The sequence below is a fragment of the Gopherus flavomarginatus genome, chromosome 12 (assembly GCF_025201925.1).
Source record: "Gopherus flavomarginatus isolate rGopFla2 chromosome 12, rGopFla2.mat.asm, whole genome shotgun sequence".
Taxonomy (NCBI): domain Eukaryota; kingdom Metazoa; phylum Chordata; order Testudines; family Testudinidae; genus Gopherus; species Gopherus flavomarginatus.
In genome coordinates, this window is record NC_066628.1 from 25698472 (window position 1) to 25719347 (window position 20876).

Consider the following 20876-nt stretch of genomic DNA (forward strand, 5'->3'; position numbering starts at 1 on the left):
TGTTTGCCAAGCCTAAGGGGCGGTTCCCTGGACCTAGCTGAAAATACAGTGTCTGAGGGATTGACTGGCAGCTTTCTGTGTGCTGACAGCCAAGAGAAGCAGTCATGAGTCTGATCCTGGCAGGAAATGGAGACAGAGCTTGCTTCAGGCACAGGGTTCCCTGGGAAAGCAGGTGTAGATTTCTGAGTAAGGACAGTTCTTCAGGGCACAGGAATGTGTGGGACATTGTTTGTAAATAATAATGACTGCACAAAAGAAATATGTGATTCCTATAATCAATTTCTCCTCCAAAGGGAAGAAAGGAGCGAGGCCCCAAACACTGGCTAACTGCTCAGGTCAAAGGAGCAATGATATGACCCGGGTTAGAATCTAGACCTATGGCAGCAAATGCATTGCTGGGAAACATCTGTGGGGAGCTCCAGCAGCAAACAGCCTGTGCAGGGGAGTAGATTGCTGCTCATTGTGGACTTCAACATATCTAGCTTTGTGTCCTGAGCAGTCCTTATTGTTCCTTCTCTCAGAGCTGACACTTCTTTCCCCAGAGTCAGACAAACCAAAACATGGATCCCTGGCTTGTGTTTCCCCCCAGGAGAACCATTACACATAGTGATTATGAGCTCAGTGTTGACCCAAGGAGAAAAAAATTATGGGAAGAGACTGGAACAGCTGGAATGGGGTGGGGGTGGGTAGGATTGTTACTTTTCCTTCTGTCTATGGAGTTTTACAAAGTTTATAACTAAAATCTTCTTTCTAGCTCTTAGCTGGTGTTTTGAATGGGCTGGGCTGTAACCTTTAGACTGAGATGTCATAAATCTTAAAAGATTTACCATAAAATCACCCTTCAGCTCAAGGGTTGCTGCTGATTAATGAGGTGTTGCTGTTTTCATGCCTTATCACTAGTGCACACAAACTGACCTTAACCAATGGAGCCCCTGTATCCCGGCTGGTCCCAGGCAGGTGGCTAGATATTCAGCAAGACACAGCCAAGCAAAGGCTCCTCTGCCCACACATTGTCACTATCATGACTATAGGGGGAAGGGTAGCAACCTTTATGTATCCTTGGCAACTGTACTGGATTGCCTTACCTGTTAAGCTGTTCAAATAACCTAGTTGGCACCTGACCAGAAGGCCCAATGAGAAAATAAGATACTTTCAAATCTAGTGGGGAAGGATTTTGTTGTTGTCCTGTGGGTTGTTCCCTCTCCGGACAGAGGAAGAAGCCAAGCAGGTACAACATCTCCTGAAAATATACCTGGAATAATCCATCTAAAACCACAGAAACTGTGAGTAGGGCAAGGAAATCCATTAGGTTGTCTTTTGTTTTGGCTTGTGAATTTTCCTATGCTACAGGGGTAGTTTCATTCCTTTTTTTGTAACCGTGAAGCTGAGCCCAGAGGGGAATCCTCTGTGTTTTAAATCTTTTTATTACCCTGTAAAGTTACCTTCCATCCTGGTTTTGCAGATGTGATTCTTTTACTTTTTTCTTTATAAATAAAGTTCTTCTTTTAATAACCGGATTGATTTCAGTGTCCTGAAGACAAAGGGTCTGGTCTGTGCTTACATTGCTAAGGCAACTGGTTGATAGTTTATTCTCAAGCCTCCCCAGGAAATGGGGTGAAGGGGCTTGGGGGAATATTTTAGGGGGATAAGGATTCCCAGTAACCCTTCCCTGAATATTTTGTGTAAATCACTTGGTGGTGGCAGCAATATCAGACTAAGGAATTAGTGCTTTAGAGAAGGTTTAACCTAAGCTGGTAAAATATAAGCTTAGGAGATCTTTCATTCGGGTTCCCACATCTGTGCCCCAGAGTTCAGAGTGAGGGGGGGAACCCTGACTGTCACTGAAATAACTCAATGGTGTTTCGTTCCCACTTGCTGTTGTTTCAATGCAAGTCTGTGTTTGGCTGTGGATGCCCTCGTTGTGAATTAAGAATTCCTAGTTTGATAGAGGACAAGCACCTGGGAGGTGGGATACACAGTTTGTGTAGATGTACATGTTTTGATTCTGCTGGAGCGAGCACACTACCAATAGCAATCTGGCTGCAGCAGCAAGATGGCGGCTTGTGCTAGCCGCTGGAATACAATCCAGCCCGATCCCCTGGACTTGTATTGTGTAGACAGACCCTGAGTTTAAGCTTTTGTGTTCTTGTTTGGTTGTGTCCTTTCCCCCTTTTCATTTCACTCCCTTTCTGCTTCTTTACACCCCACTGCTCCCATTCCTTGCCTATAGAGTTCCTGCTTCCTTCTTTCCTTATCTTTCTCCTGCTCCTCCTTCTGACCTCTCCTTTATCTTCACTTCATTTTGCACCTGATATGAGGTGGAACAAGCACCTCCCATTATCAGCAAAACCATTTCTGATGCAGAGAGAACAGAAGACCAGAGATCCCAGCAGCCATGGCCTCAGGGACTCCTGTACAGGAAATCCAAGAGGAAACCAAATGTCCAATCTGCCTGGAATATCTGACAGACCCAGTGTCCATACACTGTGGGCACAATTTCTGCCGAGTCTGCATTACTCAGTACTGTGGTACATGGACAAAGGGGGACTATGACCCTGTGTGCTGCCCCAACTGCAGAGCCCGAATCCAGGAAGTGAGTCTCCGGAATAACTATCAGCTAGCAAATATAGTGGAAAAAATCAAACAACTAGATTTAAAACCAGGAAAAGAGAATTTGTGTGAGAGTCACGACAAATCCCTGGATCTGTTTTGTGAAGAGGACTTGGAAGCCGTGTGTGTGGTTTGTGAGAGATCCCCCAAGCACAGATCTCACACGGTGCTTCTCATGGAGGAGGCTGCCCCGAAATATAAGGTAGGAAACATTGTGGATCTGGGTTAATCCAATCCTTTCCTTTTCAGACTAAATCTTTCAGAGCCCCAGAATCTCCCAGTTTCCCAGCTTTTCTCCCCTGATCTCTGGATTGACCTAAATCTCTCCTCTGCGGGGAGCCCTGGCCACTGATGCTGCTTCAGCTTGTCAGCCCTGCACTGTTCATTAGGGAGACAAGGGAACTACAGCTCTGTATGAGGCACTTTCCTCAACTCAGGATTGAAGCAAGACGTGTCCATGCTGTTGCCAGGCCAGGAATAGAGGGAATGAGCTGCTCCCACCACATCCCTGACAGCCCAGGCACTGCCATCAGGGTGTTGTTATTAATCATGGACACAGCCCGGGGAGCTGTGGGGAGCCATGGACCCTCCACATGCCTGGATGGAGGGGTCCCGAGAGCAGCCTCCAGCCCATGTCCCTGGCCCCCAGGTCCCCCACCCAGGGCAGGTGGAGGGACTGCAGCTCCTCGTAGCTGCCTGCGTGGCTATTCCCCTGACCTGGCTCTGGCTTCCAGCCTGGCCGGTGGGTGCAGCCTTGGGGGCCAAAGAGCTGCAGCCGGTAAGAGCCATGCAGGCAGCTGTGGGGCGCTGCAGACCCTCCACTTGTGCAGAGTGGGGAGTCCGAGAGGTGGACACATGGGCCAGGCAGGTGGAGGGGCCCTGGCCCCACAGCTTGGCTCAGGGGAAGAGGCAGGACAGGGTGGGGCCTTGCCCCTCCACCTTTAGGAAGAATCTGTTGCCCCAGTAGAACGTCTATACATGAGTGGGTTTAAGCACAGGTACTCTGGGCTCTTCCCTAGGGACCCATTTCTGGAGTCACATGATTAAAACAGATCCTCAGGTTTCAGAATAAAAAAATCAGCCACCAAAAAGTAACTTTCTAGTCCATATGATTGACAAGAAAAGTTTGAAAATATGTCACAAGCATAACTGATATAGTGACGTGTGACTGAGTCCGTAGAGAGCCTGAGTTAATAGCTTTGAGAAGGGGAAACTGCCCTACACATCTCAATATGATGTTCACTCCAGCAACTACTGCTATGATCCTTATCCCGCTCTCCCCTGCTAGGGGTTCTGTGTGTGAAGCAGGCGGGAAAGAAGGCCCAGTTTACTATCCCAAGAAAATAAACAGGATACACAAATCTGTGCTGGGAGCTTACATGAACTGAGGTCCCTGCCCCAAAGAGCTTGCAGTGTATATAAATGAGTATACAAATTTCCCTTCCCTCCAAACAAGCTTTTGTATGTGTCATTTATTTTCTTTTTCAAACATAATCTGAGCACTTTCTGAATTTTCTACTGTACTCAGATTGCATTTACCCAAAAGGAAGAATTTCCCTTTGACAGAGGCAGATTGTAGCACTATGACCCTTCTAAAAAAATCAAATTTCTACCCAGCGTCATGTTTGAATGCTATGTCTGTGTATTACTCAGGTTCAATGGCTGCAGATTTGTCCTTTGATCCTCTCAGGTCTGTGAGTCATTGTTAGCTAGCTTTCAACCCCCTGAACTTCTCTCTCTCCACGTGCTCATTGTAGTTCTTTGGTGTTTTTACCTCTAGCAAACAGCAAAGGGAAACACCCAGTGGTGTTGCCGGTGGGGTATATTTCTGAGCTCAGGAACATGAACCTTATCCTGTTACACTGCTCAGAGGGAGCCATGGCTGTGGACAACTGGGTGGAAAGTCTCCAGGATGAAGTTACATATCCCATATGTCTGGAGTATTTCGCAGAACCTGTCACTCTGGAGTGTGGGCACAATTATAGCCAAGCCTGCTCAGCCTGTGCTGGGAGGGATCCGATACAGCCATCTCCTGCCCTCAGCAGAGGTAGATTAAGATTCATTGGGGCCCTGGGCACAAAGAACATTTGGGCCCACCACACTCTGGTGGCTGAAGGGAACCAGAACCAGGGGGGCAGCCATAGCCCCCCACTTTCAGAGGTGACACATATCTGTGGCTAGTGGGGGGCACAAATGAAAGATCTTGGGAGTCACGTGATTTCTGATTTCTCGGGACCACTCTGGCATGGATATCCAGCATTGAGGAGGCAGCACACCCCCTGGCAGTGGCTCTCTCAGTGTGTCCCTGCAACCTGGGGAGGGAGGGAGGAAGCAGCAGGGTGGCTGGCTGCATTATCATAGCACCTGGGCGCCTCCGTCAAGGACCAGGACCCCACTGTGATAGCCGCTGGCTGACTGAGCTGCTCCCCACACCACATGGGGCTGCTTTGCCTTCCCTGCTCCTGGCATCCCACTCTATGCCTCTGCCTCCAGCCCTGACTCACCTCAGTGGATCGTCTTTCAAGCAGGTAGCAGCACTGGGACTTCAGCACCAGGGAAGGTGAAACAGCCCCATATGGCAGGGGAGGAGCTCAGCTGGCAGCCATCTCCTGCTGCTTCCTCCCTCCCTCCCCAAGCTGCGGGGACCCAGTGAGAGCACTGCTGCCAGGCGGAGTACTGCCTCCTCGCTGCTGGCCGTCCCCACCAGAAGAATCCCCAGAAATCTGTGGGGCATGTGACCCCTCATGCCTCCACCATGCATTGCCTCCTTATCCTCGGGCAGGCATGGAGCGCGGTGCAGGGACTGTGCCAGCCTCTTCCTGGTCATGGGAGGGACTGAGGTGGGCCTTAGGACCCCCCCACACACATGATGGGGCCCTGCCCCCTGCTCCTCCTCTCTCCCCAAGGATCCCTAAGAGCTACCCAGGGAGCCAGGGCTGCTGTGGGGAGCTCCAGACCCTCCACCTGCCCTGAGTGTGTGCCTGGGGTGGGGACACAGGCAAAGGTCTGCCTCCCCCCCAGCAGGTAGAGGGTTCAGGCTCCCCACAGTAGCCTGGGCTCCCTGGGTGGCTCTTACTTTGGCCTGGCTCCAGCTTCTGGCCTGGCCAGCGGGGATGGCCTGTGGGGGAACAGGAGGGGCAGAGGGCAGGGCCACAATTCTGGTGCTGGTGGCCCTCCTCCCTCCTACACAGGTTCTGGTGCTCCTGGGGGCCCCAAGTTGGTTGAGGTCCCATGGGCCAGTGTGTTAATCTGCCACTGGCCCTCAGTAAAGAGAAACTGCAACAGAGAAACCTCAGGTCAAACAGGCAGCTCATGAAAGACATAGAAACAGCCAAGTTTAGAGGCAGCAAAAGGCTTGGGAGGGGAGAGGGAGTGCAGGGAACACCAGGAGCCTTTGAAACTGTTCTGTGAAGAGGATCAAACTTTTATCTGACTGATTTGCTATCTGTCGTGAGCTCACATGGTGGTTCCCTTAGAGGAGACTGCCTAGGAGTACAATGTAAGGAATTGCTGTTAAGTTGAGTAACTTTAGATTTTGGATATCTTTTTAAGCTATTAATCAGAGTAATAACTTTGGATTTTATTTACAGATTAATTTTATAGCAAGTTGCCTATCACAGCTAGTGGTGTAACTGCATCTCTGAGCTCTGTAAAGCCTCCATTGTATGAAACATGCTATAAAAAATAAATTATGCAGCATCAGGACTTTACCGATGTAGAATGAAAGAAACCTTCCTCTGAGAAGTTGAATTATTTTCCAAACCATTTCCCACTACGGGTCATTTGATCTAAAAGATGTGGAGGAAACCCAGTGTAACTGCATTATTCTGCTTTGTAAAGCCTTCGCTATAACAAGTAAATTATATGGCAGTGTGGCAAGAAAGGCAAAAAGCCCTGAAGAATTAAAGATGTCTGATGTGAGAGAATTTCTATCTGGGAAGCTGGTTCCTTTTCAAACCTAGCTCCCAATGGTGACATAAGGGAACTTTCTACAGAACAGAAGTTGTTAAATGACCACTGAGGTTTAAATCACATGAGTTACAGGCCAGTCTGTGTGAGAGTGTTCCCTTCAGCTAGCCAAAGTTCCCTTACCAACAGCTAGCCAAAGACTCCAAAAGTAACAGCAAAACATTTTTTTAAATACATCAGAAGCAGAAAGCCTGCTAAACAACCAGGGAGGCCACTGGACGATTGAGATGGTAAAAGGAGCACTCAAAGACGATAAGGCCACTGCAGAGAAACTAAATGAATTATTGGCATTGGTCTTCACTGTTGAGGATGCGAGGGAGATTCCCAAACATGAGCCATTCTTTTTGGGTGACAGATCTGAGGAACTGTCCCAAATTGATGTGTCATTAGAGGAGGTTTTGGAACAAATTGATAAACTAAACAGTAATAAGTCTCCAGGACCTGATAATATTCACCCAAGAGTTCTGAAGGAACTCAAATGTGAAATTGCAGGACTACTAACTGTCATCTGTAACCTATCATTTAAATCAGCTTCTGTACCAAATGACAGGAGAATAGCTAATATGATGCCAATTTTTAAAAAGGGCTCCAGAGGTCACCCTGACAACTACAGGCCAGTAAGCCTCGCTTCAGTATCGGACAAATTGGTTCAAACTATTGTAAAGAACAAAATTGTCAGACATATAGATGAACATACTTTGTTGGGAAATAGTCAACATGTTTTTTTTAAAGGGAAATCATGCCTCACCAATCTACTAAAATTCTTTGAGGGGGTCAACAAATATGTGGACAAAGGTGATCCAGTAGATATAGAGTATTTAGATTTTCAGAAAGCCTTTGACAAGGTCCCTCAGCAAAGGTTCTTAAGCAAAATAAGCAGTTGTGGGATAAGAGGGAAGGTTCTCTCATGGACTGATAACTGGTTAAAAGAAAGGAAACAAAGGGTAGGAATAAATGGTCAGTTCTCCAGAATGGAAGAGATAAATAGTGGTGTCCCTCAGGGATCTGTACTGGGCCCAGTCCTATTTAACTTACTCATAAATGATCTGGAAAAAGGGGTAAACGGTGAGGTGGCAAAATTTGCTGATGATATAAAACTACTCAAGATAGTTAAGTCCCAGGCAGACTGTGAAGAGCTACAAAAGGATCTCACAAAACTGGGTGACTGGGCAACAAAATGGCAGATGAAATTTAATGTTGACAAGTGCAAAGAATGCACATTGGAAAACATAATCCTAACGATACATATACAATGATGGAGGCTAAATTAGCTGTTATCACTCAAGAAAGAGATCTTGGTGTCATTGTGGATAGTTCTCTGAAATCATCCACTCAATGTGCAGTGGCAGTCAAAAAAGCAAACAGAATGTTAGGAATCATCAAGAAAGGGATAAATAATAAGACAGAAAATATCATATTGCCTCTGTATAAATCCATGGTATGTGTAGCCAGGATGGGCAGGAATAGTGTCCCTAGCCTCTGTTTGCCAGAAGCTGGGATTGGGTGACAGGGCATAGACCACTTGCTGATAACCTGTCTGTTCATTTCTTTGGGGCACCTGTCATTGGCCAGGATACTGGGCTTGATGTACCTTTGGTCTGACCCAATATGGCCATTCTTATGTTCTTCAGGGTGGAGACTAGGAAATTACAAACTGTTGTTGTTACTGATTTGTAACATGCTTTTTATTAGTAGTAGTTTCGTCTCTGTATCCCCAACAGACCAAATGAGATCCGACCATGATTGTGCTGGGCCCTGCACAAAACCCAATGAGGGTTAGATTCTAAACAAGACAGACAAAGGGTGGGAGGGGAACAGAAGCACTGAGAGGAGCAGTTACATTCCCAGTGTCACCCAGCAGGTCAGTGATAGAGTTGGGAATAGAACCCAGGTCTTCCAAGGACTAGATCAGGGCCCTAACCACTAGGCCTTGCTGCATCCCCAGCAGCACTGAGCAATGATGAAATGTGGCCATTAAAAGGTAAAGACTCTGTGATAAATGTCTCAAGCCCAACACGGAGAGGAGATTTCTCACTGGGATGGTGTACTCATGTGTAGCTCCATGAGGGCTCACATTCAAATACCAGCCTACACTAGAGGTGGTCACTGTGTTAAACACCACGTGGACCCCTAGCACCTTAAGTCCACACACAAAAGAGCTCTAGACAGTGCAGGTCCATGCTAATTACCACCTAGGATTAGACTTGTCTGCAGCAAAGCTACTTCTGGGCAGTGCTGACCTGTGCCAGGGTCAGAAGGGACCTCAGGAGGTCATCTAGTCCAACTCCCTGCTCAAAGCAGGACCAATCCCCGACTAAATCATCCCAGCCAGGGCTTTGTCAAGCCTGACCATAAAAACCTTTAAGGAAGAAGATTCTATCACCTCCCTAGGTAATCCATTCTAGTGCTTCACCACCCTCCTAGTGAAAAAGTTTTTCCTAATATCCAAACTATACCTCCCCCACTGCAACTTGAGACCATTGCTCCTTGTTCTGTCACTTCGTTCGTTTAATCTTCTCAAAAGTAAATTTATTGACTCACCACCATGTGGCTCCAGTTAGTTGGTGCGTGCTGTACTACTAATTTATTAATAAGTACCAGTCAAGCTTGGATAATTGAGGTCTCTCTCTAATTACTGAAAAGACTGAAACTGATTTGGAAACAAGTCTGAATATGACACACTTCCAGTCTCCAGTTTCATCTACTCTGTGGCCCTGATGTCATGAACAGATTAGGATCAAGTCATCTTGTATTTTGGGTGGAAGAACAAACCCCTACACACCTTTCTCAGTGTTCAAAATGATAGCTCAGTGGTTTGAGCATTGGCCTGCTAAATCCAGAGTTGTAAGCTCAATCCTTGAAGGGAGCCATTTAGGGATCTGGAGATTGGTCCTGCTTTGAGCAGGAGGTTGGATTAGATGACTTCCTGAGGTCCAATCTAACCCTGATATTTTATAATTTCTTATCCTACAGGAAAAATGTCAGGTGCATTGGAAGACTCTGAGGAAAGAAAGAGAAAAGTTGCTTGGATTTAAAGTGACTGGAGAGGAGAAAAGCCAGGAGTATCTGGTAGGTGCCTGTTGTTATTAACCTGTGGAGACTTGTGGTGAGAGATTTGTTTGTCCGTAGATTCCTCTGTGACCTTGGTAAATATGGGCATGGGTATATTTCTCCATGATCCTAGATTTTTTTGTGTTAGGTTCATGTGCAGAATCTAAGCTTTTATTTCAGTTGAGTTAATTTCTAGCCCTTGTGGCTTTCAGTGTATCTGTGTCATTTCTTGCATTGTTGGATCATGTGATTCTTTTTCACCCGGACATCTCTGTCAGTGTAATGCCGAGTCCTGCCTCCTGCTGCCCTGGATCTCCATTCTCACCGGTCATTGATAACACAATGTCCTAATCATGTCAACCATGGAAACATCCCTTTTCAGAGGTACTGGAACTAAAATAAAAATGTGTGAGAGAATCCTCTCCCAAGTAGAGGAGAGGTAGATAAGCTGGAGGGTAGGGATAGGGTTCAGAGTTACCTAGACAAATTGGAGGATTGGGCCAAAAGAAATCTGAGGTTCAACAAGGACAAGTGCAGAGTCCTGCACTTAGGACGGAAAAATCCCATGCACCGCTACAGGCTGGGGACCGACTGACTAAGCAGCAATTCTGCAGAAAAGGACCTGGGGAATATAGTGGATGAAAAGCTGGATGTGAGCCAACAGTGTGCCCTTGTTGCCAGGAAGGCTAACGGCATATTGGGCTGCATTAGTAGGAGCATTGCCAGCAGATTATTCCCCTCTATTCAGCACTGGTGAGGCCACATCTGGAGTATTGTGTCCAGTTTTGCCCCCCTACTACAGAAAGGATGTGGACAAATTGGAGACAGTCCAGCGGAAGGCAAGGAAAACGATCAGGGTGCTGGGGCACATGAGTTACAAGGAGAGGCTGAAGTAACTGGGCTTGTTTAATCTGCGGAAAAGAAGAGTGTGTGTGTGGGGGCGGATTTGATAGCAGCCTTCAACTACATGAAGGGGGGTTCCAAAGAGGATGGAGCTTGGCTGTTCTCAGTGATGGCAGATGACAGAACAAGGAGCAATGGTCTCAAGTTGCAGTGGGGGAAGTCTAGGTTAGATATTAGGAAACACTAGTTCTATAAGAGGGTGGTGAAGCACTGGAATGGGTTACTTAGGGAGGTGGTGGAATCTCCTTCCTTAGAGGTTTTTAAGGCCCGGCTTGACAAAACCCTGGCTGAGATGATTTGGTTGGTGTTGGTCCTGCTTTGAGCAGGGGGTTGGACTAGATGACCTCCTGAGGTCTCTTCCAACCCTAATTTTCTATGATTCTGTGATTCTAAGTAACCACAGGATAGAATCAAGTGTCAGAAATCTTAGGGCTTTACAAAGAAGTTCTGTTTACTGAACAATCAGCAGGGCAAGGGTCAAATAAAGGACCCAAGGCACGGGTAGCACATAATGAAAGTTGGGGGAAGCTAAGCCTTCACAAATGTCACTCGCCCGGGGGAGGGTGGGAGGGCAGTGGTGGATCACTGTATGTGCCCACAGGGCCAATGCCCAGGGACTGTGGCCAACCACAGAAAAGTTTCCCCCTGCCATGGTGCCAAGCCTGGAAGAGCTCTTATTCCTCGATTCGTAGGGGGAGGAGGGGGCAGAAAGGAGTGAGTAGGGGGCAGGATCTCAGGAGAAAGAGGTGGAGTGGGGCATGGCCTTGGGACAACAGGCAGAATGAGGTGGAGCCATGTATGGGGCTGCGGGCGGAAGGGGCAAAACAGGGGACAGGCTCAGAACTCTGTCCAGGGCAGAGCCCTGAGCCCCCACCCATGACTCTCAGCTACCCTTTCCTCTTCCCCCTCCCTCCTACTCTAGCCAGGGCCATGAGGAGGAGGAACCAAGCTCTCAGCTGCTACCCCTGGCCAGGGCCATGGGAGGCATGGGGCTGAAAGCAGAGACCAGGGACATGGCCTCAGCTGGAAGAGGTGGAGCCTTGGTTGGAAGAGGCAGGGCAAGGACCTAGCCTTTCCAAGGGGAAGCTTCACCCACCACCCATGACTCCATGCTGCCTCCATGTCCCTCACCAGCCCTTTCCCTATTGATTTACAGAAACAGATACAAAAGGAGAGGCAGAAGATCGTTTCTGAATTTCAGCAACTGCTGCAGTTCCTGGAGGAACAAGAGCAACTCCTGCTGGCCCAGCTGGAAAAGCTAGACAAGGAGATTGTGAAGATACAGAATGAAAATATCACCAAACTCTCTGAGGAGATTTCCCGTCTCAGTGAGCTGATCAGTGAGATGGAGAGTGTGACGAACTGGGAAAGTTCTTAATGTTTGCTCTGAATACTGTGTTGGTGCCTCAGTGTCCCCATGGCAGTTCTTAAGTATCTGGCAGAGCAAAGGGCCAGTGCACCTAAATGCCTGACACTCTGTCTCCTAGCAACTGATGGCCTGGGCCCCTCCTCTGCAAAGGTGCCAGCTGAGGTGGGAGACAATCTCCCCATCAGGTGTTTCCCATTCAGAGTCACTGGGAAAGCAGCCCAGAACCTGGAGAGAGAGGTCAGGGACATGCTGGCTTTAGATGGGATCCAGCCGTTTTACAGCCCATGGGCCTCACCTGTGGGGCTGATCCCCAAGGGAGACAGGATGATCTGGTTTTGTGGGGGCTATCGGAAGCTTAAAGCCATCACAATGTCCGATGCCGACCCCATGCCTAGGCCTGGGGAGATTCTAAACAAGCAAAGGGCAATGGAGAACTTGGCCCTGGCAGACACTGATAACATGTGCATCTTTAGCCAGACCTGGGAGGAACAGGTGTCCCAGGTGAAGAGGAGGCTCCCCAAAGTCCTGACTGGCTTGGTGGGGAGCAGTTCCAGAGCATAGCCCGGTGACTCCGTGACAGAGAGGAAGTGTCAGAAACCAGCAACTGAATTCCTGCAGGTGAGAATGAGTTAGAAATACTCTAGATCCCAACACAGGGATAGGACTGCTCCTAAAACATGGGCACAGGAGTCCAGCAGTTAGAGACCACAGTGTATCTCACTCAGTATGTGCTTGGCTGAATTATGAATGAATATTGTTCTTTGCAGTAACAGACCCATAGATATTAGAGATTGAAACGCCCCATTAGCTCAGGGAATCCATGGTCCTGGAGTCAGGACAGGGCCTCTTTTCCCCATACTTGCAAAATCCCTTCCTTGGAATGTTAAGCGTGGCTCAGATGGGACTGAAATTCTCTTTCTCTCTCTCTCTCTCCCCCCCCTCCCAAAAGGATGTCAGAAACACTTTGAGCAGGTAGGTGGCTTTCTTTCACTCCCCCTCACACTTCATAATGCTGGAAAGGAATTTGGAGATGATATTACCAACATATCTCCCCAGGGTTCTACAGCAAAATGTGGGGGGAAGGTTGCATTTTGGATATAAATCTCTCTGATCAACTTAATCCTGAGGTTCTCACCTTTTTACAGAAGACTCTGGAATTGCCTATTAAATGGAAAAGATAAACCTAAATGATATTCTAGAGAAGTCATATCTCTGGGGGACTGGATGCATCAGAATTAGGGAGATGGAATATGGGACTTTCACTACTGGGGCACTGGTTACCATTCAACACATGGCAGCAGTGATCAAGTTTTTCCCACCTGAGGACTGTTTGGAGACCTGGATGGAATGAGCTGTGCAGAAGAGAGTTGGTGAATCAATCTTTAGTGGGAAGATTTCTACAGCACTTGACATGGGAACCTCCTGTCCATCAGAGGGTGGAGGCCAAGGGGTGAATTGGCCATGGAGACTCAATTCCCCTTTTATCCCCAAAACTGGTCTCTCCAGGCCAGAGTTGAAGAACATTAATGGGACCTTTGAGGGGGAGGTTGCACTGCCATGGCCTATGTTGCACCTGCTCTGAGATTGGGAGAAGGAGAGGAATTCTAACTCCAGGCCCATTATTAGAGCAGCAACTCACTAGCAAGAACTAATAACGAGTCACTAAATGAAATATAACCACATTAAACTGTTTCTGTCCAGGTGTGAGAAGGGGAAGTTCCAGCAGCCATTGGAGATTTCTCCTGAACTGGAAAAGAGACTCAGTGACTTCTTCCAGAAAACTATTGCTCTAATGAAGACTCTGAGGAAATTCAAAGGTACTGAGAAGAAATGTAGGGTAGGGAAATCAGATAAGCCTCTGAGACTGTGGCAGGAGAAAGGCTCTGGCTAATTAGTTCATAATTAGATTATGCTTCTATTTAATTGCTGGTGAGAATGCCATGCACTTGGGGTCCAAGACACTGAGGGTTATGAATTCAAACCTCTATTGAAAGCAAGCCTTTATTTATAGAAAAAGCAATTATAATTAGTATTGGAGTAAGAAATGACAGACATACAGAAAGAAGTACTGGCCAGTTTTTGTCTCCTGGGGCATAGGCGGGTCACAATGGATTTTTCCTATGACGCTCTTATGAAGTATGATATATTATACATGGCTAAAATATATATTTATTCTTTTGCAATCACTTTTGAGTGTTATATTAATTATTTTATATAACTCATACAATACACATGCATGAACTTTATAATGGGTAAGGCTTTTTCTATCCAAGTTATTTTCATATTATTATTCTCTTTTCTGATTGGTTTATTACCACTGATTATGCATAGGTCACTTTGTCCCTTTTCTCTGCATCTGGGTTTTTGGACTTTGTTAACTGCTCCCGTGCAGTATATTTTGGGTGTCTGTTGTCTTTAAGCACATTGTGGGGTCAAATCATCTCTTTGTTCCACATAACAACTTATGAACACATCGCTTAATCACAAGGTTACTTAAGGCAACATTTCCCTTATTTCAAGCAAACTGCCAACCAGGACAAAGCCCAAATAGTCAGTATAAATGCACAATAATCTCAGTCTGTCCAAATTTATGCATAAGAAATGACCCTTGTACCTATTCTCAATACTTAACATAATATATAGTGGAAAGCAGACAAATTGAGCAGATGTAGCAGGGGCTGAGGCAACAGGATGTCTCACATTAATTCATGACTTTCCAAAGGTCAGAATATTAATGCCCAAATTTAGTAAAATGACCTAATTTTGGCCACCTGAGTTTCTCTTCTAAATAGAGAACTGCAGGGCATGTTCTACAGAGCTGTGTAGCATCCACAGCTGCAGGTGGAATCAATGGGAGCTGCAGATGCCCAACCTCTCTGAGAACCAGACCCCAGATGCCTAAAAATTGGGACCAAAATCTGGACCCTAAATTATAGGCCACTTGTTAAATCTGGACCTAGTCCATCACTATGCTCTGGTCCCATATGGCAACTAGTCTGTGCCACATGGGCTGTAGGGAAGGAAAAACCCCTTCCCACACCATGAGGAATCCCTCCAGCACAGGAGCCTCTTGTGTTTCCTCCACAGCAGCTGCAGCTACAAGGAGAATTCCTGAGAGGGTTGAGAATGGAGTGGGGTTGTTGAGGGCGGGTGGAAGAGGGAGGAAATGGACAAAGGATAGAGGAATATGGGCAATGTAAAGCTGTGCCTACTCTTTCTGCTAGCCAAGAAACATGAGGGCCGCTGTAATAGGGACTCTCGCTGGACTTCAAAACTTCCTGAGCCTGTGCCAAGGTCTGCATTGGCCCCTGCAGCTACTGAATAGCACAGTCAAACTGCTTCCCCTCTCCCCTTTTGCCAGCACTGGAGTGAATCTGGCCCATTGAGTCAATCTTCTCCCATTTCCACATTGATAAAATGATTCTATTATTATTCCTATTTTTGCCTGTGCAGGCTGAGGGCCCCATCATTCTGCTCTCTGTAGAGATGCTGGGTAAACAGACACAACAGCTCACAGTTAAAGCCAGAATTCTGCAAATTCTGAACATCCCGTTAGTATCAAAAGGACCAAAGTGGGTAAATTTACTTTTATACCAAAGTCTTTGTATGATCTGGGTCTAGGTGATGACAAAAGTTAGTAAGTGAATGAAACAAAGCAACTGGATTCTCATGGTTGTTGATTCTATTGCTAGGAAATGCCTGATTGAAAAGGAAATACAGTAGAACTCTGTTTATTTGATCTAATTGGACTGGGGCCAGACTGAATAGTAAACAATTCAGATAGTCAGTAGAATGAGCAAAGAGCTTTCTATCTGTTATTTTAAGATGCGGAGTTTCTTTTAAACAAGTTAAACCCTCCAGGAAAAGCATTAAATTTCCTGCCTTCTTTATTTACAGCATATATGAACGGTTACTTCTAGTAAACTGAATCCATTTTTAAAAATGCAGAAATGAACATTTTAAGTTGCAACAACAGCAATACTATTTTTAGTTGTTATGGGGGCTATATTTTAATGCTGTAATGACCAGGTCCTCTCAGAGGTCCAGAGAAGCCTGGGCCACTTCCAGCTTTTTGAGGCCCATAACCATAATAAAAATAAAAACTCTATATCAGTTAAGAAAAAAAATTATGTCTTCTACCAAATCACATCTCTTATTTGCTTAAATTTGCAGCTCTAAACTGAGAGATTGTGTCACATTTTGGTCCAATAGGGATGTGCATAAAAACAAACTGAAACTTATCAAATGGCAAAAAAATAAGTGTCTAAATTTGAGGCTCCCTTTCAGCCTGAGGACCAGGCCAAATGGCTCTCCTGGCCCCTCCTCTGATTGGCCCTTGTAATGATCTTGTGTGTGCTCTGGAGAACTGGATAATGGAGGTAGGTTTCAGATTGGTTTATATTAAAGACATGAGCATGTCTCTGTCTGTTTCTTTACCATAATTAAAACAGAGTTCTATGAGGTCAGAGTGCGAATGCTATTATAAATACAAAAGCTTGAATTCTTGTCTCTTTAATCCCTTTCCCCTCCAGCTACTCTGCCATCTATACTGGAGACAAAAAGAGGAGAATCCCTGGGATCACTCAGACTGGGTGAGATTGCAGAGGAGATTTTCTTTAAATTATGAGAAAATTCCAACGAAAACATCTGCATGAGATTGTAACTAAAGTTATCAACCAAACGAACACCAGCCATGATACTCACAGCCTTAAAAATAACACATTAAACAGTGAGAAGATTCCAAGCTGAAGTCAGACAAACACTCCTAACACCAACCTTAGTTTTGAGTTCATGCCCACACTGCTGAATAGAAACACTGCCCAGCACCCGAACAAAGTTCTCTGCCCTCAGGGCTGACACATCCCTCCAGGGCCAGCTCCAGCTTTTTTGACGCCCCAAGCAGCAAAGCAGGAAAAAAAAAAAGATGAAGTCGATTGGCGGCACTCCAGCAGCAGCACAATTGTGCCGCTTCATGCTTCTGCGGCAATTTGGCGCAGGTCCTTTGCTCCCTCTCTTCCTCTTCGGCGGCACTTCGGCAGCAGCTCAAAGAGGAAGAGAGGGACTGAGGGACCCGCTGCTGAAGACCTGGACATGCCACCCCTTTCCATTGGCCGCTCCAAGCACCTGCTTCCTTCGCGGGTGCCTGGAGCCGGCCCTGAATCCCTCTGCTTTACCCCAGTGCAGGGGGTCTCATCACTCTTCTCCTATATTCTATCTTTCCTGTGGGCAGGGCTCTCCCACTGGAGCTGTCCACTGCTTCCTGGATTGGGGATATGCTCTCCTGATGCTGGCAGCTCCTCCCTTCTCCCTGGGCTGGGAATGGGGCAAACCCACACAATGCTGCCTCCTACTCTCTAGCGTCTCCCAATGCTGTACCATCCTCTCTGTTCCCTGGCCTGGGAGTGGAGGCTGCATTAGGCAAGGGAGCTTCCCTCTGGGGTTTAAAGCTATTACCTTCCTCTTCTGCTCCCACCTCACAAAAACTTCTGATACCTTCCTGGCTTTGTCTCTGTTGCTTGGAATGGAGCAGCTCCAGTAGGGGGAGCTGGGAGCTGAAGCCTCTGCAAATAAATGAGAAACTAATAAAGTGGGTCCAATTACGCACATGGAGGAACTACCGCAGTGACTTCTCTGCTCAGCCTCAGGTGCCCAGAATCGAGGCAGTTCCCTGGGATCCAGCCAGAACAGGGCTGCTGGGGAGTGTGAGAAATGGTCCCAGCCTCCCCTAGGGCTGAGCTCTGCCCCTCGCACTCTGATTTTCTCTCTCCCCCCAGTGAATGTGACTCTGGATCCAGACACGGCTCATCCCCAACTCGTCCTGTCTGAGGATCGGAAAAGTGTGAGATGGGAAGACACAGCACAGGATCTGCCCCACAATCCTGAGAGATTTGACACTAACCTCTGTGTGCTGGGCTCTGAGGGTTTCACCTCAGGGAAACATTACTGGGAGGTTTCAGTGGGGGATGGGCTCTACTGGGCTGTGGGGGTGGTCAAAGAGTCTGTGAGCAGGAAAGGGCGAATCAGCTGTAACCCTGAGAAAGGGATCTGGGCTGTGGAGTGCTGCTGGGGTCACTGCCAGGCTCTCACCTCCCCTGAGACCCCCCTGCCTCTCGATCAGGTCCCCAGCAGGCTTGGAGTATACCTAGACTGTGGACGGAGGCAGGTGACATTTTTCGATGCTAGTGACGGGGCCCCAATCTTCGCTTTCCCACCGGCCTCTGTCACTGGGGGGAGAATCCGCCCCTGGTTCTGGGTGGGGTGGCCGGGATCTCAGCTCAGACTTTGGCCCTGAGACACATGGCAAAGGGGAACATCCTACTGGGGACCCTGAAACCAGCCTCTCTAGCTTCATGCAGTGTAGCCTCTACTGTCTTGAGGCAGGGGTCTCTGATCTGTCAAACCATAGAGAGCAAGGAGTGATGGAGGCAGAGAAGCCAACTTCATTGCCCCAAGGATTTTGCAGCCTGTTTGTCACTGTTCTCCTGTGATCCAGGATGACTCTGTAGATCTGGGCTCAGATAGTGTCATTGAAAATGGGGATGGGGAGGTGGAGGGATAAGAATGAAAACAAAATGGGCTTCTCTAGCTACTGTCATCCAAGTCTCTGTGACCCTCGAGGACTTCCATCTACCCAGTCCCTGGCTCTTCATCTCTATGACCCATGGAAGCTCCTCCTCCCTCCCTCTATGTAGCACCAAGGATGGGAGGTGGAGGGGCTGAAGAACCTGTGGGGCTGCAGGAGCAGAGGAGCCCCAAGGGACAGATGTGAGGGCTGGACACGGAGCAGAATTAACAGCTGGGCTGGGGACAGGCAGATGTGGGGGTGGTAGGGATCCAGAATTAATTAATCAGGGTTTGGGGAGTTGGGGAGAAGCTGGATGCTCCGCAGCAGCAGGGAGGGTTTTGTACTGATCAGTGATGTTTTATAAATCTTCATCCCTTTTGTGTTCCCTTTCCTTTCATATTGTTCATTTTTTACTCACCATTGTCTAGCACTCATTTCCCAAACCTGTTGATTTCTGTGTGTCTCTTCCACTCTCCTCTGGTCTCTGTCACAGATCATTCCCCATATTGTTCTCCATTCTTTCCCCTGAATTTGTCCCTTCCCCTCTCATGGCCTCTGGCTGTTTCGCCTTTCACCCTTTCTCCAGGACACACTGTTCATTTTGTTTTACTTTATCTTTTCCTTTTGTTTATTCTATTCTTTCTGGTTCAGTCCCTCCTCCTCCCCCCCCCGGCTAGGTGAGTCTGTAACTCATTAATTTCATATGTTACTTCCTTGATTTTGTTGCCATTTTAGTATTATTAAAAAAATGATTCCAAAATCTGAGGGTCTCTTTTTCATTATTGTGCGTATTGAAGCTGCTTCTCAGCTTCTTTTCACTCTGATGGGTATTTACTATAAATAAAGCATGAAAGACAATTCTGATTTGTTCCTTTTTAGGCCTTGTCTATGAACTTGTCTACATTGGCAAGTTTTGTCACCAAAAACTGCCTTTTGGCAATAAAACAGCAATAGCATGCACACTGCAATGGGACTTTAGTCAAAAAAAAATGCCCAGTTTTGGCGACAAAAAACTTCCAGCCCGCAAGAGAATTTTAACTTTTCCTCTGTCGACAAACAGCCAGTGTAGACACCATGCCTTTTATTATTATTATTATTTATTATTATTTTGTTGGCCTCCAGAAAGTGTCCCACAATTCCCATGCTGCTGCTCTGGTCAGCGGTTTGAACTCCGCTGCCCTTGGAAGCTCCAGGAATTTTAAATCTCATTTCCTGCTTACTAGCTTCCCAGGTGAGCATGGCTGGCTATCACACCAAACACACTCCCACTTGGACCACTGCTGAGCTTTTGGATCTGATCAGTATATGGGGAGAGAAGTCTGTTCAGTCGCAGCTGCGATTGACCCATAGGAATCGGGACACATATGGGCAAATTTCTCGAGGCTTGTGCGAAAAGGGCTATGATCAGGACATGCAGCAGTGCAGAGTGAAGATAAAGGAGCTGAGGCAGGCATACCCTAAGGCGCAGGAGGCAAACCATCACTCTGGTGGTGCACCTAAGACCTGCCGCTTCTATAAGGAGCTGAATGTTATCCTCAGTGGTGACCCCACTTCCATCACCGATTGCATCGTGGATACTTTGGAGGCAGCAGGAAGAGGGGGTAACCAGGAGGCTGAAATTCTGGATGAAGAACTGGAGCTAGAAGAGGATGTGGAGCTCTCAGTGGGGTTGCCCAGTGGGGCAGGCAGCCAGGAACTTTCCTCTACTACAGAAGTGCTCTACGGGGAGCAGGAAGCAGATGAGACACTGGGTAAGTTGCTCTGACTTGTGTAGGGAATCGAAAAGTGGGATGCAGGTAGTGTTTTATGTGAGCTGTACATTGCCCTGTGTAGCTAATCTACATAGGCAAGTGGAGCGTCGATGGACATTGAGACCTGCAGGGAATCATCCAGAGAGAGGCTCTGGAAAGTTTCCAAGAGGTACTTGTTAATCCTCTGCCGCAGATTCCAAGGAATTGCAGCCTTGTTAGTTCCCCCATTGCAGGAAACTGTACCATGCCATTTAGCAATCACTGAAGCTGGGACCAATGCAGCACATAGCTGAGCTGCATACGGACCGGGGTGAAAGCCGCAAGCATACAGTAGTTTTGCCCTGGTTTCCCTACTCACGCACAGAAATGAGATGTCAGCCAGGAGGTTGGCCACTTGTGAAAAAGTGTGCGATAATTTTAGAATGAGTTTCCAGCACAGGGAGGCTCGATCATTAACTGCCCCCACCAAAGGGCTCTGGTAATTGCTAAGGAAGAGGAGGCCGGTGTCAGTTTCTGTGCTCAGGATACCAGAGCCCTAGAGTTACCTGAGCTTCCTGAGGCAGATGCTGCTGCCTCCACTGTGTTCTTAGAGCCCAGGCTGAGTAGCTGCTGCTGCCCCGTGGGGTCTGTGCTGGAACAGACCTTCACTGAAGCCACC

General features: G+C 47.3%; 1 protein-coding gene across 2 annotated transcripts; it reads left to right on the forward strand.

Annotated features, from left to right (window-relative positions):
• The first annotated feature begins 203 nt into the window (after positions 1 to 203).
• On the forward strand, positions 204 to 19270 carry LOC127032448 (zinc finger protein RFP-like). 2 transcript variants are annotated; one of them, XM_050919719.1, is made up of 9 exons: positions 204 to 682; positions 2365 to 2812; positions 9553 to 9648; positions 11690 to 11881; positions 12482 to 12520; positions 12852 to 12874; positions 13604 to 13719; positions 16435 to 16494; positions 17677 to 19270. In XM_050919719.1, exons 1-9 carry the CDS (start codon positions 561 to 563, stop codon positions 18192 to 18194), a joined length of 1614 nt encoding a protein of 537 aa, XP_050775676.1. In that variant the 5' UTR covers positions 204 to 560; the 3' UTR covers positions 18195 to 19270. The 2 variants fall into 2 exon arrangements, with proteins under 2 accessions (XP_050775676.1, XP_050775677.1); XM_050919720.1 differs by having other exon boundaries at positions 593 to 2812; positions 17677 to 19268.
• The last annotated feature ends 1606 nt before the right edge of the window (positions 19271 to 20876 follow it).